The sequence below is a fragment of the Salmo salar genome, chromosome 05, assembly GCF_965601325.2.
Source record: "Salmo salar chromosome 05, fSalSal1, whole genome shotgun sequence".
NCBI lineage: Eukaryota > Metazoa > Chordata > Actinopteri > Salmoniformes > Salmonidae > Salmo > Salmo salar.
Window position 1 is genome coordinate 28,059,617 of NC_138295.1, and position 17,573 is coordinate 28,077,189.

Genomic DNA, 17,573 nt, shown 5'->3' on the forward strand with positions numbered 1-17,573 from the left:
TGTATGTTTTATTCACAAACCACAGATCATCTGAACGTTGGCCTACAGTCAATCAAACAAGGATCTGAGATCTAGTAGTATTTTATTGGCTAAAACAGCAGTTTCTCTTCTGAACCCCAGGTGAACTTTTCTGTAGTCTTCATCAGTCCTAATCAGAATGAGTAAATACTAATTACCTTATTAAACCATTTACTACACTGGCACTCCAAACCTCTGAATCCATAACCTTGTAAGAATGCAGTTTGCTGTATGATTTTTGCCTCAAACAGTGATTCCCAAAAGCAATGTTGATCTGTCCTAAGGTCTACAATTTGTCCATTTGTTTTTGCTCTATGGTAGAACTGTTCTGTTATTCTAGTGGAAGGGAAGGAGGTGTGTTTTGGCTTAGTCTCCGGCGTACAGTGCACATCAAGAGGCATGGCTGGATCGTGAGGGGCTATATATAATGTCCAATAGGCGGAGAGTATGTGTGGAACCTACAATTCTGCCACCATGCTGTTTTCTCCATGTCACTGCTGCTTTTAGTTGTTGATGATTGGGGGGATCTGTGGTAGACTGAGATGAAGCCATTTAGATAGGATACATACTGTACCTCTGTAATGCAAAGCAACTGCTGGGTGTGGAGGTTTCTCAGGTGAATGTCTGGGATTTGAATTCTTTACACTAGACTTGGATTGAATCAACTGCAGATAGTGGATTTCTGGGAAGCACTTTCATATTTGCATTTGTTTGAACAGCAGCTTGGGATAGAGGGGAGTTGACAGTTGGTTTATAAACTAAATATATACAGTAGTAGGAAGATATGTACAGCATGCCGAACACATACATATGTCATGTATATTGAACCTGCATGCATACATACAGTGCCTTCAGAACGTATTCACACCCCTTGACTTGTGGCAAAGCAGTTAACTTTTTGTCCTGAATACAAAGTGTTACGTTTGGGGCAAATACATATTTTCAAGCATAGTGGTCGCTGCATGATGTTATGGGTATGTTTGTAATCGTTAAGGACTGGGGAATTTTTTAGGATAAAGGAGAAACTAAGAGCTAAGCACAGGCAAAATCCAAGAGGGAAAACCTGGTTTAGTCTGCTTTCCACAGGACATGGAGATGAAATCACCTTTCAGCAGAACAATAACCTACAACACAAAGCCAAATCGATACTGGAGTTGCTAACCAAGAAGACAGTGAATGTTCCTGAGTGGCCGAATTATAGTTTTGATTTACAGTACCAGTCAAAAGTTTGGACACACCTACTCATTCCAGGGTTTTTCTTTATTTGTAATATTTTCTACATTGTAGAATAATAGCGAAGACATCAAAACTATGAAATAACATGTATGGAATCATGTAGTAACCAAAGAAGTGTTAAATAAATCAAAATATATTTTATATTTGAGATTATTCAAAGTAGCCACACTTTGCCTTGATGACAGCTTTGCACACTCTTGGCATTCTCTCAACCAGCTTCATGAGGTAGTCACCTGGAATGCGTTTCAATTAACAGGTGTGACTTGTTAAAAGTAAATTTGTGGAATTCTTTCTGTTGTGTTATTAAGTAGGGATGGAATACACAAGATAGCCCTATTTGGTAAAAGAACAAGTCGATATTATGGCAAGAACAGCTCAAATAAGAAAAGAGAAACGACAGACCATCATTACTTTAAGACATGAAGGTCAGTTAATCCGGAGCATTTCAAGATCTTGGAAAGTTTCTTCAAGTGCAGTTGCAAAAACCATCAAGCGCTATGATGAATCTGTCTCTCATGAGGACCGACCACAGGAAAGGAAGACCCAGAGTTACTTCTATTGCAGAGGTTAAGTTCATTGCACCTCAGATTGCAGCCCAAATAAATGCTTCACAGAGTGTAAGTAACAGACACATCTCAACATCAACTGTTCAGATGAGACTGCGTGAATCAGACCTTCATGGTTGAATTGCTGCAAAGAAACCACTACTAACAGACATCAATAAAAAGAAGAGACTTGCTTGGGCCAAGAAACACAAGCAATGGACATTAGACCGGTGGAAATATGTCCTTTGGTCTGATGAGTCCAAATTCGAGATTTTTGGTTCCAACCGCCGTGTCTTTGTGAGACGCAGAGTAGATGAACGGATGATCTCCGCATGTGTGGTTCCCTCCGTGAAGCATAGAGGAGGAGGTGTGATGGTGTGGGGGTGCTTTGCTGGTGACACTGTGATTTATTTAGAAGGCACACTTAACCAGCATGTCAACCATAGCTATAACGTGGACGCTGGGAGTTGGGAAGCAAGTACAGGTGGGAATTTAAATAATAAATGGAACATGCCGGAAGACCTACTGGAACAGTGCCTCAGCGACCTAGAGAGAGGTAGGGAGACCAGAGAGAGGAATAAACCGGCATGATTTAGAAAATCTGTCCACAACTACCAGAATGGTGGTGAAACCGTCAGAGGGGGGAGAAGACTGTGTGATCACACTCTCTCTCTCTGCAGCCGACGTGATAAAGTCCTTTAAACAGGTCAACAGGGGGAGGGGGGGTGCAAATCATCTGGGTAGCCATTTGATTAGATGTTCAGGAGCTTTATAGCTTGGGGGTAGAAGCTGTTTTAGAAGCCTCTTGGGCGTAGACTTGGCGCTCCGGTACAGCTTGCCATGTGGTAGCAGAGAGAACAGTCTATGACTAGGGTGTCGTTGACAAATTTTAGGGCCTTCCTCTGACACCGCCTGGTGTAGAGGTCCTGGATGGCAGGAAGCTTGGCCCCGGTGATATACTGGGCCGTACTCACTACCCTCTGTAGTGCCTTGCAGTCAGAGGCCGAGCAGTGGCCATACCAGGCAGTGATACAACCCGTCAGGATGCTCTCGATGGTGCAGCTGTAGAACCTTTTGAAGATCTAAGGACCCATGCCAAATCTTTTCAGTCTCCTGAGGGGGAATAGGTTTTGTTGTGCCCTCTTCACGACTGTCTTGGTGTGCTTGGACTATGTTAGTTTGTTGGTGATGTAAACACCAAGGAACTTGAAGCTCTCAACCTGCTTCACTACAGCCCCGCCGATGAGAATGGGGGCGTGCTTGGTCCTCTTTTCCCTGTAGTCCACAATCATCTCCTTTGTCTTGATCACCTTGAGGGAGAGGTTGTTGTCCTTGCACAACACAGTCAGGTCTCTGACCTCCTCCCTATAGGCTATCTCATCATTGTCGGTGATCAGGCCTACCACTGTTGTGTCATCAGCAAATTTAATGATGGTGTTGGAGTCGTGCCTGGCCTTGCAGTCATGAGTGAACAGGGAGTACAGGAGTGGACTGAGCACGCACCCCTGAGGGGCCCCTGTGTTGAGGATCAGCGTGGCGGATGTGTTGTTACCTACACTTACCACCTGGGGGCGGCCCGTCAGGAAGTCCAGGATCCAGTTGCAGAAGGAGGTGTTTAGTCTCAGGGTCCTTAGCTTAGTGATGAGCTTTGAGGGCACTATGGTGTTGAACGCTGAGCTGTAGTCAATGAATAGCATTCTTACATAGGTGTTCCTTTTGTCCAGGTGGGAAAGGGCAGTGTGGAGTGCAATAGAGATTGCATCATCTGTGGATCTGTTGGTGCGGTATGCAAATTGGAGTGGGTCTAGGGTTTCTGGGATAATGGTGTTGATGTGAGCCATGCCTTTCAAAGCACTTCATGGCTACGGGTCAGTAGTCATTTAGGCAGGTTACCTTAGTGTTCTTGGGCACAGTCACTATGGTGGTTTGCTTAAAAATGTTGGTATTACAGACTCGGACAGGGAGAGGTTTAAAATGTCAGTGAAGACACTTGCCAGTTGGTCAGCGCATGCTCGCAGTACACGTCCTGGTAATCCGTCTGGCCCTGCGGCCTTGTGAATCTTGACCTGTTTAAAGGTCTTACTCACATCGGCTGCAGAGAGCGTGATCACACAGTCTTCCGGAACAGCCGATGCTCTCATGCATGTTTCAGTGTTATAAACCTCGAAACAAGTATTGCAGTAGTTTAGCTCATCTGGTAGGCTCGTGTCACTGGGCAGCTCTCGACTGTGCTTCCTTTTGTAGTCTGTAATGGTTTGCAAGCCCTGCCACATCCGACGGGCCTCAGAGCCGGTGTAGTACGATTCGATCTTAGTTCTATTTTGACACTTTGCCTGTTTGATGGTTCATCGGAGGGCATAGCGGGATTTTGGGTTAGAGTCCGTTTTTTACACTCCAGTAAGTTGGCCTGTTCTTTACGGGACTGAGGTCCATTGTGACTTCACACTTACTGTGAGACAACGAGTAGTCATGAAATTCCATTTGAGAGAGCGAGAGACGCTACAGAGCACCAGGACAGCAACACAATTAGACCCAACCAAATCATTAGAGAACTAAAAAAGTATTACTTGACACATTGGAAATAATTAACAAAAAAACACTGCAAACTAGAATGCTATTTGGCCCTAAACAGAGAATACACAGTGACAGAATACCTGAACAATGTGACCGAACAAAATTAAGTAAAGCTTGACTATGTACAGACTCAGTGAGCATAGCCTTGCTATTAAGAAAGGCCGCCGTAGGCAGACCTGGCTCTCAAGAGAAAACCGTCTATGTGCAAACTGCCTACAAAAAATGAAGTGGAAACTGAGCGCACTTCCTAACCACCTGCCAAATGTATGACTATATTCGAGACACATATTTCCCTCAGATTACACAGACCCACAAAGAATTTTAAAACAAATCAAATGTTGATAAATTCCCATATCTATTGGGTAAAATACCACAGTGTGCCATCACAGCAGCAAGATGTGTGACCTGATATGCCACAAGAAAAGGACAACCAGTGAAGAACAAACACCATTGTAAATACAACCCATAATTATGTTTTTTAATTTTCCATTTTGTACTTTAACTATTTGCACATCGTTACAACACTGTATATAGCCATAATATGACATTTGAAATGTCTCTATTCCTTTGGAACTTTTGTGAGTGCAATGTTTACTGTAAATGTTTTATTGTTTATTTCACTTTTGTTAACTATTTCACTTGCTTTGGCACTTTTGTTTTATCTATTTCACTTGCTTTGGCACTGTAAACATATGTTTCCCATGCCAATAAAGCCCTTGAGAGACTAGTGAAAGGATATGACTGGCAATGCCATGCAGGGTTCCCAAGAGACTAAGAACCTATTTTTATTCCAACCTCAATTGCAGTGTGGTCGATGGCACAGAAAGGTAACTTTTACTGCAGTGGGCTAGATCAGGGTCACCCAGAGTGTTTCTTGGTAGTCTTAAACAAATCTACTTTGAAACAAGGTATGCACCTCACACACATGGACCATGTCAGATATACACTGAGTGTACTAAACATGTTTTCAGCAAGAATGTACCGTCATCCAGTCTGCAGCAGCTGCGTGATGCCATTGCCTCAGCATGGAGCAACATTCCTGTGGAAGAACGTTTCCGACATCTTGTGTAGAATGTCCTGAAGAATTTAGGCTGTTTTGGTGGCAAAGGGGGGTCCGACCCGGTACTACTATAGATGGCTGTACCTAATAAACTGTCCGGCAAGTTTATGTAATACACTATATATAAAAAAGTATGTGGACACCCGTTCAAATTAGTGGATTCAGCTATTTCAGCCACACACGTGTATAAAATCGATCTCCGTAGACAAACATTGGCAGTAGAATGGCTTTACTGAAGAGCTCAGTGATTTTCAACGTGGCACCGTCATAGGACACCGCCTTTCCGACAAGTTAGTTTGTCAAATGTATGCCCTGCTCGAGCTGCCCCGGGCAACTGTAAGTGCTGTTATTGTGAAGTGGAAATGCCTTGGAGCAACAAAGGCTCAGACGTGAGGCGGTAGGCCACACAAGCAAACAGAATGGGACCGCCGAGTGCTGAAGTGCATAGCACGTAAAAATCGTCTGTCCTCGGTTGCAACTCTCTCACTACCGAGTTCCAAAATGTCTCTGGAAGCAACGTCAGCACAAGAACTGTTCATCGGGAGCTTCATGAAATGGGTTTCCATGGCATGCCTAAGATCACCATGTGCAATGCCAAGCGTCGGCTGGAGTGGTGTAAAACTCACCACCATTGGACTCTGGAGCAGTGGAAATGCGTTCTCTGGATTGATGAATTGTGCTTCTCCATCTGGCAGTCCGACGGACGAATCTGGGTTTGGCGGATGTCAGGAGAGCGATACCTGCCCAAATGCACATTGCCAACTGTAAAAGTTTGGTGGAGGAGGAATAAAGGTCTGGAGATGTTTTTCATGGTTCGGACTAGGCCCCTTAGTTCCAGTGAAGGGAAATCGTAACGCTACAGCATACAATGACATTCTGGACGATTCTGTGCTTCCAACTGTGTGGCAACAGTTTGGGGAAGGCCCTTTACTGTTTCAGCATGACAATGCCCCCGTGCACAAAGCGAGGTACAGAAATGGTTTGTCGAGATCGGTGTGGAAGAACTTGACTGGCCTGCACATAGACCAGACCTCAACCCAATCGAATACCTTTTAGGATGAATTGGAATGCCAAGTGCGAGCCAGGCCTAATCGCCCAACATCAGTGCCCAACCTCACTAATGCTCTTGTTGCTGAATGGAAGCAAGTTTCCACAGCAATGTTCCAACGACTAGTGAAAAGCCTTCCCAGAAAAGTGGAGGCTGTTAAATCAGCAAAGGGGTGACATACTCCATATTAATGCTCATGATTTTGGAATGAGATGTTCGACGAGCATGTGTCCACATACTTTTGGTCATGTAGTGTGTGTATGTATGTAATATTCTGTAACAATATTTCCACTTATTTATGCAATATTTGTACAATATTTCCCAGCATTAGAGCTGATCACATTCCTCCACAATATGCAATCCTGCAAGAAAGTGACAATAGCTTGCTCAGTGAGATTGCGCTTCAAGGTTTTTGATGGATACATTGTCCTGGATTCATAAAGTCCTGTCAGACATTCTTCAGTGCCTCCTGACATAATACATGTGCATGTACAGCACATACCTCAGATGTCTAGTTCAGCTCACTTCTCACTCTTCACATCGTCAATTCCTCTGTCGTTTCTGGCAGGAGTTGCTGTCCCTCGTCTGCCTGTTAAGCTAGTTTCCTTCTAAAAGATGGACACAGCCTGCAACCAATTTGAAACACCTTTAAGTGATGGCTGCAGAATACAATAGATTCTATTCTCTGTCTGGGTTTTATATCTCTTGAGATGAATTCTTACCCGATGAAGTTGTGGCTAAGATAAAAGACTAAGTATCAGGCAACACAAGAAAAGAGTTAGAATGTGAACATGTTAACTGCAGTTATGAGGCAAAATATTTGCAGGGTTGCTAAGGAGAGGTCATAGCTTAGCTATGTCAAAGGGAGGCGAGTTGATGACTTGCACATTTTGATAACCATGTAAATAATTGTCTGAAAACACAAAAGTAGTCTTTGACTCCGTTCCATCACATGTATTTAGATTGTTTTGATTTTTAATACAAATACAATTGTGTTGTCTGGTGGTGCTGTTAGAGTTCCAAATATAGGAAACAGAAAAATAAATTAATCAGACTTTCACTTTTGGGCCGATCTGGGCATTGTTCCACCACTGACAAGTTTCACCACATTTACAGTACCAGTCAAAAGATTGGACACACCTACTAATTCAAGTGTTTTTCTCTATCTGTGCTATTTGTTTTCTTTATTTCTACATTGTAGAACAGTAGTGAAGACATCACAACTATGAAATAACACATATGGAATCATGTAGTAACCAAAAAAGTGTTAAATATAAAATATATTTTGATTTGTTTGAGATTCTTCTGAGTCGCCGCCCTTTGCCTTGATGAGAGCTTTGCAAACTCTTGGCATTCTCTCAACCAGCTTCATGAGGTAGCCACCTGGAATGCATTTAAATTAACAGGTGTGCCTTGTTAAAAGAAGGAAAAAAATTCCACAAAATAACTTTTAAATGCATTTGAACCAATCACTTGTGATGTGACAAGGTAGGGGTGTTACACAGAAGATAGCCCTATTTGGTAAAAGACCAAGTCCTTATTATGGCAAAAACAGTTCAAATAAGAAAAGAGAAACAACAGTCCATCATTACTTTAACCTCTATGGGCTAGGCGGGACGAATTCGTCCCACCTACGTAACAGCCACTTGAAGCCTGTGGCGCGATTTTCAAAACCTTAAAAATCCTATTACTTCAATTTTCAAACATATGACTATTTTACAGCTATTTAAAGACAAGACTCTCGTTAATCTAACCACACTGTCCGATTTCAAAAAGGCTTTACAACGAAAGCAAAACATTAGATTATGTCAGCAGAGTACCAAGCCAGAAATAATCAGACACCCATTTTTCAAGCTAGCATATAATGTCACCAAAACCCAGAAGACAGCTAAATGCAGCACTCACCTTTGATGATCTTCATCAGATGACAACCCTAGGACATTATGTTATACAATACATGCATGTTTTGTTCAATCAAGTTCATATTTATATCAAAAAACAGCTTTTTACATTAGCATGTGACGTTCAGAACTAGCATACCCCCCGCAAACTTCTGGTGAATTTACTAAATTACTCACGATAAACGTTCACAAAAAACATAACAATTATTTTAAGAATTATAGATACAGAACTCCTCTATGCACTCGCTATGTCCGATTTTAAAATAGCTTTTTGGTGAAAGCACATTTTGCAATATTCTAAGTACATAGCCCAGGCATCACGGGCTAGCTATTTAGACATCCGGCAAGTTTAGCACTCACCATAATCATATTTACTATTATAAAAGTTTGATTACCTTTTGTTGTCTTCGTCAGAATGCACTCCCAGGACTGCTACTTCAATAACAAATGTTGGTTTGGTCCAAAATAATCATTACATTACATTACATTTAAGTCATTTAGCAGACGCTCTTATCCAGAGCGACTTACAAAATGGTGCATTCACCTTATGATATCCAGTGGAACAACCACTTTACAATAGTGCATCTAAATCTTTTAAGGGGGGAGGGGGGGGTTAGAAGGATTACTTTATCCTATCCTAGGTATTCCTTAAAGAGGTGGGGTTTCAGGTGTCTCCGGAAGGTGGTGATTGACTCCGCTGTCCTGGCGTCGTGAGGGAGCTTGTTCCACCATTGGGGTGCCAGAGCAGCGAACAGTTTTGACTGGGCTGAGCGGGAACTGTGCTTCCTCAGAGGTAGGGGGGCCAGCAGGCCAGTGGTGGATGAACGCAGTGCCCTTGTTTGGGTGTAGGGCCTGATCAGAGCCTGAAGGTATGGAGGTGCCGTTCCCTTCACAGCTCCGTAGGCAATCACCATGGTCTTGTAGCGGATGCGAGCTTCAACTGGAAGTCAGTGGAGGGAGAGGAGGAGCGGGGTAACGTGAGAGAACTTGGGAAGGTTGAACACCAGACGGGCTGCGGCGTTCTGGATGAGTTGTAGGGGTTTAATGGCACAGGCAGGGAGCCCAGCCAACAGCGAGTTGCAGTAATCCAGACGGGAGATGACAAGTGCCTGGATTAGGACCTGCGCCGCTTCCTGTGTGAGGCAGGGTCGTACTCTGCGAATGTTGTAGAGCATGAACCTACAGGATCGGGTCACCGCCTTGATGTTAGTGGAGAACGACAGGGTGTTGTCCAGGATCACGCCAAGGTTCTTAGCACTCTGGGAGGAGGACACAAGGGAGTTGTCAACCGTGATGGCGAGATCATGGAAGGGGCAGTCCTTCCCCGGGAGGAAGAGCAGCTCCGTCTTGCCGAGGTTCAGCTTGAGCTGGTGATCCGTCATCCACACTGATATGTCTGACAGACATGCAGAGATGCGATAACGATAATCCATCGTTATATCCGAATAGCGGCATTTTGTTCGTGCGTTCCAGACACTATCCGAAATGGTAAAGAAGGGTCGCGCGCATTGCGCAATTCGTGACAAAAAAAATCGAAATATTCCATTACCGTACTTCGAAGCATGTCAACCGCTGTTTAAAATCAATTGTTACGCCATGTTTCTCGTAGAAAAGCGATAATATTGCGACAGGGGATCTCCTTTTCGCCAAACAGAGGAAAAAATCACAAAGGCGGGGGTGGTCGGGTCATGCGCCTAAGCCCAGAGTCCCTTGATCGGCCACTTGAGAAAGGCGATAATGTGTTTCAGCCTGGGGCTGGGATGACGACATTCTGTTTTTTCCCGGGCTCTGAGCGCCTATGGACGACGTAGAAAGTGTCACGTTAGAGCAGAGATCCTTAGTAAAAGATAGAGATGGAAAAGAAGTTCAAGAAATGGTCAGACAGGCCACTTCCTGTAAAGGAATCTCTCAGGTTTTGACCTGCCATTTGAGTTCTGTTATACTCACAGACACCATTCAAACAGTTTTAGAAACTTTAGGGTGTTTTCTATCCATATGTAATAAGTATATGCATATTCTAGTTACTGGGTAGGAGTGGTAACCAGATTAAATCGGGTATGTTTTTTAACCAGCCGTGTCAATACTGCCCCCTAGCCCTAACAGGTTAAGACATGAAGGTCAGTCAATCTGGAAAATGTCAAGAACGTTGAACGTTTCTCCAAGTGCTGTCGCAAAAGCCATTAAGCGCTATGATGAAACTGATTCTCATGAGGACCGCCACAGGAAAGGAAGACCCAGAGTTACCAGCCTTAGAAATTGCAGCCCAAATAAATGCATCACAGAGTTCAAGTAACAGACACATCTCAACATCAATTGATCTGAGGAGACTGTGTGAATCAGGCATTAATGGGTGAATTGCTAAAAGAAACCACTACTAAAGGACACCAATAATAAGAAGAGACTTGCTTGGGCCAAGAAACACAAGCAATGGACATTAGACTGGAGGAAATCTGTCCTTTAGTCTGATGAATCCAAATTAGAGATTTTTGGTTCCAACCGCTGTGTCTTTATGAGATGCAGAGTAGGTGAACGAATGATCTCCGCAATGTGTAGTTTCCACCGTGAAGCATGGAGGTGGAGGTGTGATGGTGCTTTGCTGGTGACACTGTCAGTGATATACTTAGAACTCAAGTCACACTTAACCAGCATGTCTACCACAGCATTCTACAACAATTTGCCATCCCATCTGGTTTGGGCTTAGTGGGACTATCATTAGTTTTTCAACAGGACACGACACACCTCCATGCAGTTTAAGGGCTATTTGACCAATAAGGAGAGTGATGGAGTGCTGCATCAGATGACCTGGCCTCCACAATCACCCAACCTCAACCCAATTGAGATAGTTTGGGATGAGTTGGACTGTAGAATGAAGGAAAAGTAGCCAACAAGTGCTCAGCATATGTGGGAACTCCTTCAAGACTGTTGGAAATGCTTTCCAGGTGAAGCTTGTTGAGAGAATGCCAAGAGTGTGCAAAGCTGTCATCAAGGCAAAGTGTGGCTACTTTGACGAATCTCAAAAATAAAATATATTTAGATTATATTTAACACTTTTTTGGTAACTACATGATTCCATATGTGTTATTTCATAGTTTTGATTTCTTCACTATTATTCTACAATGTAGAAAATAGTAAAGAAAATAAAGAAAAATCCTTGAATGAGTAAGTGTGTCCAAACTTTTGACTGGTACTGTATATTTGGAAAGAATCTTCTTTGCTGCCCTATCTACCATCCCATAATAGATGACAGCTTCTGCAACACCTGAACACTTCAAACTTCTGAGGAAAAACTAAAGTTACCCGACGACCAGATTCTCGATAGCAGTTTAACATTTTCTGAGAATTCATGCCTGTCAAAAGTTACGCTGGCCCTTTTAAGTGCTTTGTTCCCCAATGCCTTTAGTCGGGCCTCTCAGCTCCTTCCCAAAGCTTTATTCACTGCATTTCATCTGTCTCTGAAGGAGTGCTTGACTGCCACTTATGAGGCCGTGCCTATGGAGTGCCGTTAATTGGAGGACTGTAGCACCGTCAACATTCACAAGCTGTTAATGGTTTCCATTCCACACTCATACCCAGTGCCAAGTCCAGGCAACAGTAAGAGGATTCAAATAGCAAGCAAAAATCTCCACTGTTATTTCTTGTAGAAAGCAGTGCCTTGGACTACAGGAAAATAAGGTCTGAACAGGCCCCCATTTATATCGATGGGGCTGAAGTGGAGCGGGTCGAGAGTTTTAAGTTCTTTGGTGTCCACATCACCAATAAACTATTATGGTCCAAACAAACCAAGACAGTCGTGAAGAGGGCACGACAACACCTTTTCCCGCTCAGGAGACTGAAATGATTTGGCATGGGTCCCCTGATCCTCAAACAGTTACACAGCTGCTTCATTGAGAGCATCCTGACCTGTTGCATCACCGCCTGATATGGCAACTGCTCGGTATCTGACCGTAAGGCGCTACAGAGTGTAGTGGCCCAATACATCAAAGGAGGGTCAACTAGTTATTAAGGGTTCACATACTTTTTCCACCCTGCACTGTGAATGTTTACATGATGTGTTCAATAAAGACATGAAAACACATCATTGTTTGTGTGTTATTAGGTTAAGCAGACTGTGTTGTTGTGACTTAGATGAAGATCAGATCAAATTTTATGACCAATTTATGCAGAAGTCCAGGTAATTCCAAAGGGTTCACATACTTTTTCTTGCCACTGTATGTATATATTTTTTTACATTTTACCCCTTTTTCTCCCTAATTTCGTGGTATCCAATTGGTAGTTACGGTCTTATATCATCACTGCATTTGCATAAACAACATTTTCCGACCTCTGACTCAGCCATGTTGCTTAACTCTGTAGCCTTCCTCTAATCGTATCATGTTGCTTAACTCTGTAGCCTTCCTCTAATCGTATTATGTTGCTTAACTCTGTAGCCTTCCTCTAATCGTATCATGTTGCTTAACTCTGTAGCCTTCCTCTAATCGTATCATGTTGCTTAACTCTGTAGCCTTCCTCTAATCGTATCATGTTGCTTAACTCTGTAGCCTTCCTCTAATCGTATCATGTTGCTTAACTCTGTAGCCTTCCTCTAATCGTATCATGTTGCTTAACTCTGTAGCCTTCCTCTAATCGTATCATGTTGCTTAACTCTGTAGCCTTCCTCTAATCGTATCATGTTGCTTAACTCTGTAGCCTTCCTCTAATCGTATTATGTTGCTTAACTCTGTAGCCTTCCTCTAATCGTATCATGTTGCTTAACTCTGTAGCCTTCCTCTAATCGTATCATGTTGCTTAACTCTGTAGCCTTCCTCTAATCGTATCATGTTGCTTAACTCTGTAGCCTTCCTCTAATCGTATCATGTTGCTTAACTCTGTAGCCTTCCTCTAATCGTATCATGTTGCTTAACTCTGTAGCCTTCCTCTAATCGTATCATGTTGCTTAACTCTGTAGCCTTCCTCTAATCGTATCATGTTGCTTAACTCTGTAGCCTTCCTCTAATCGTATCATGTTGCTTAACTCTGTAGCCTTCCTCTAATCGTATCATGTTGCTTAACTCTGTAGCCTTCCTCTAATCGTATCATGTTGCTTAACTCTGTAGCCTTCCTCTAATCGTATCATGTTGCTTAACTCTGTAGCCTTCCTCTAATCGTATCATGTTGCTTAACTCTGTAGCCTTCCTCTAATCGTATCATGTTGCTTAACTCTGTAGCCTTCCTCTAATCGTATCATGCAGTGGCAGCACCAAAGTGAGTACTGACTGTAATATCAGAATGTATTATGTTGTCAGTGAATCAGAACAGACATTCCTGTATTGTTGCCATTATTCAGTGTGACAATGCCAATCCAGTATCTCTTTACGCTGTCAAATCAAATCCCTGTTTCTCATTTTATGACTCAGCTCAAGATTTCTTTCTATTTACTGTTTGTCATGTAGGTTATTAGATATAAGTAACATAATGCAAATGTGCTTTGTCAAAGCTTTTCATACACTGTGACAATATAGAGAGTTTGATATCATTAGTAATTAATGCACCAAATAAAGTTACACTTTCAGTGCTGAAGTGTCAATATTATCAGTGCTCGCTTGCTGGCGTCAGTGATGCATTCAACTTGTCAATCACACAGGATTAGGTCAGTATCGCCACATAAAGCTACCAGCAAGCTGACATGTCAGACAGAGTGAGCAGAAACCATGCTAGTTCCCAAATGGCACCCTATTCCCTATATTGTGCATTACTTTTAAACAGAGCCCTATTGCTGTTATTGTATGGGGCTCTCTAAAATAATCCATTAAATTATGCTTCATTCAGTTAGGCCATGAGGCTGAAGTCTAACAACATCCCCCCCCCCCCATCTTCCCTTGTGCCGGTTTACTTTAGAGTGTATTGAAGCCCGAGGTAACTCCAGCTCCATCTCCGCAGAGCTCAGATGCGTTGTCTGAGGCCGTGGCTGGCCTCAGCACCGTGGAGGAGGTCATGAAGTATCTGGAGCCCGAGAGATGGCAGCAGGACATGGAAGACCTGTACAAGCCCACTTGGCACATCCTGGGAAAGTCATTCCTCCACAACAAGAAATCCAGAGGTATGGCTGACAGCTGGGGTTGTAGTGATAGGAATTACAGTGGAAGAAAAGTCTGTCATGTTGAGAGGGAGGGAAAAACAGATGCAGTTGAGCAAAGAAATGTAAACTTTTTCAAGACAGTTTTACCATTCTGTAAATGGCAATTTAACGTCAGCTTAGCAATTGATGCCCCTTCTTTGGAATGTAGTACAATGTGTTTAATAATTTTAGGCTGACGTGATGAGATTAAACTATTTCTTGAACAGGGGTGGATCTCAACTTGTTGAGAGAAGAGGTGAGACTGTACAGCTGCACGCCGCGCAACTTCTCTGTCTCCCTGAGGGAGGAGCTCAAGAGGACGGACGCCATCTTCTGGCCTAGCTGCCTCCTGGTGAAGCGCTGCGGGGGTAACTGTGCCTGCTGCTCGCACCGCTGCTTCGACTGCCAGTGTGTGCCCACCCGGGTAGTCAACAAGTACCATGAGGTAAAGATGTGGCATACGTAGCGTTGCGAAGTTCAGAGGTTTGAATATCCCTGGAATCAGGAGGGAATACACTGGAAATCCAGGAATCTTCCAACCATGATTTCTGGAAAACCTGGACATTTTGGGAAAGTTATCAAAAGTTTGCATTTCTAGACAAGGGTCTTTAAAAGTACCTACCTGGTAATATTATGTGCTACTTTTACAAGAAGTTCATAATTTTTCAGAAAGATAAGCATAATAAACCCAAGCTAAATTACATCCTGTTATTTGGTGGTTGAAATGTGTCATTGATGTATAACAAATGTAGCCTATCATGGAGACATTTCTGTCATGTAGCTAATTGAAGCATATGATGTGTAAATGTGTTTGATGTTGTTTTTGGTGGAGGGCAACTCTCAATCTGCTCTCTGGTTCACCGCCCTCTGTAGGTTCTCCTGCTGAAGCACCGAAGCGGGGGCCGAGGCCTGCAGAAGTCCATGACCGATGTGCCCCTGGAACACCACGAGGAGTGTGCCTGTGTGTGCAAAGATGACTGGGACTGATCTCAAACCTGTGTACTGGAGCCACCGGCATCCCAGGAGACACTTGAAACTGCACGCGTCTCCCAGCCAATCCTCGTTCTCTTGTTAATTGGACGAGGTTAAAAACTGACTGGAACTACTTCATTTGTGGATGGATCTGGCCGCTGTGGAGGACCTATAGTTGACTTTGAGTGCATTGAAGAGACAGGAGATGGATAGACTGCACTGGAATGATGGACCAATCTTAATCATTCTTTAATCTCTGAAGGTTCTCTCTCCCTTTGCTTCTGAGATTTTTTTGTGCTTTTTTTTTTGTGCGAAATACCTTTAAGGGGTCTTGTGAAAATTCAACACGTGGCCAGGGAGTATCTGAGAAATTGGGCTCCTCTTCATTCAAGTACCTTTCTGTATATAAGTGAGCTGCCTTCAGGCCAATTCCTCTGCTACTTTATAATCCCATAAAGGATCACTGTTTATCAGTGATTCCCCACTTCTTTTCCCCATTTTCCCACTGATTAGATCTCTGGAGTGAAATAGTGGTAATAATGTTGAACTGTCATACTGGTGCAAACTGTTATGTGTAAATGTTTCATTTTCATGGTTCTTCTGTACTGTCATATTTTTCTACCAAAGATACTTGTATTCAGTGAGGAGATAGTTGCACACTTAGACCAAGATGCATTTCAACGTACATAGCATCTCAGCAAAGGTGTAAAAATCTGCTTGCTTTAGAACTTCATATAACCCCAATTAGTGAGTGGAAGAATAGATTCGTGGATATTAGATATTTATTTGTTCAATGAAAGGGAATTTAATGCCCAATATGCTGTTTTGTATGCTGAAATTAACTGTAGTTTCTCATTCATTTGTACAGTAGTTGAGTGTTGTTCTTCAATATTATTAATTTCTATGTCTGTCCATGTCATATGGGTGTGTTCTCTTCTCTACCAAAGTATTTAACATGACTTTTTAGGATGTATGTTGTTGTATCTGACGGTAGAAATAAATCAGTCAGTGTTTTACTGGAGATAGGTACTTGTATTTTGACATAGCCCCCTGCAATATAAGGACTTTCCTTTGGTCTCACAAGATAAAGCTTCTGTTTTTCATTGATATTGGAATGGTCTGATTGGTATCATTAGGGAATTTTGACTGAGGGAATTACATTTGGTGGCAGATGGCTACACATCAAAGTCGTCTAACAGAATAAGATGATGGTCATAGGCATGCACTGTATATGGCTCTATCAGTAGGTCTGTTGTGACACCGTATACACTTCATGGACAAAGTGTCAACACACCACTATCAGATATCAGTGTAAATAGCTGTTTTATGCAGCAGTCATCTAGGAACCCTACTCATGTTCCTCAATTAATGAGGTTGGAAAATAAACAAACTATTTCATTCACGGTTGTTGTTTAATGGCGGAATGGCTAAGGTAACGGATGATTGGATCATTGTGTGTATTTTATTGCCACTCTATAACAAAACAATTAAGATCACCTCTCTCCACATTCATTAAACAAATTGGAAAGGCATGACCATTAAAGAGCAACTGCTCCTAAAAAGCAACTTCTCGTTTTGATAACGGCCTATGTGGCATCGATATCACTCAAACATGTATTCTAGTGTCAAAATTGATTAAAGTGTAAATATAATAATATTGTTGGTCATAAAGTCAGTTTCATTCAAAACTGAGATTTGTGAGATGACAGGAATTTTTTTTATCATAACAGTTTTCCTTGGGTTGAGTTTATTTCAATCCTGCACACATGCCGACAGCTAACAGCGCCCAATTAATCATACATTTGGAGCGCAGCTGTACGCAACCCCATCGTAATGCCCATGGTCAACTTGGTTTGACATTCGATATCCTTATGGGGCTGGTTAGGGAACATCAGTAAATTAAACAATGTACATGGGACAATATTTTAAAATGTCAATAGCTCCACATTTCAATGACTTAACCTCAAACCAACTATATATTGGAGAAATGTGTATACAAGTATTGAAAACATTTAATGAAAATATTGTCCCATTTACATTGTGTAATTTATTGACTGTCCCTAACTAGCCCCAGCGATAGGTTATCCAATGTCAAACCAAATTTGCCACAGTCGCTCACCAGCTG

General features: G+C 42.6%; 1 protein-coding gene across 2 annotated transcripts in view; it reads left to right on the plus strand.

Annotated features, from left to right (window-relative positions):
* LOC106604525 (platelet-derived growth factor C) overlaps positions 1-16,848 on the plus strand; it is a 65,855-nt gene extending 49,007 nt beyond the window's left edge. Inside the window, exons 4-6 of one of the 2 annotated variants that reach the window (XM_014199212.3) lie at positions 14,299-14,458; positions 14,704-14,921; positions 15,350-16,848. In XM_014199212.3, the coding sequence (XP_014054687.1) occupies positions 14,299-14,458; positions 14,704-14,921; positions 15,350-15,463 (492 nt within the window). In that variant the 3' untranslated portion in view covers positions 15,464-16,848. Of the gene's footprint in view, positions 1-14,256; positions 14,459-14,703; positions 14,922-15,349 lie in introns of both variants that reach the window. The other variant, XM_014199211.3, reaches the window with a different exon arrangement.
* The last annotated feature ends 725 nt before the right edge of the window (positions 16,849-17,573 follow it).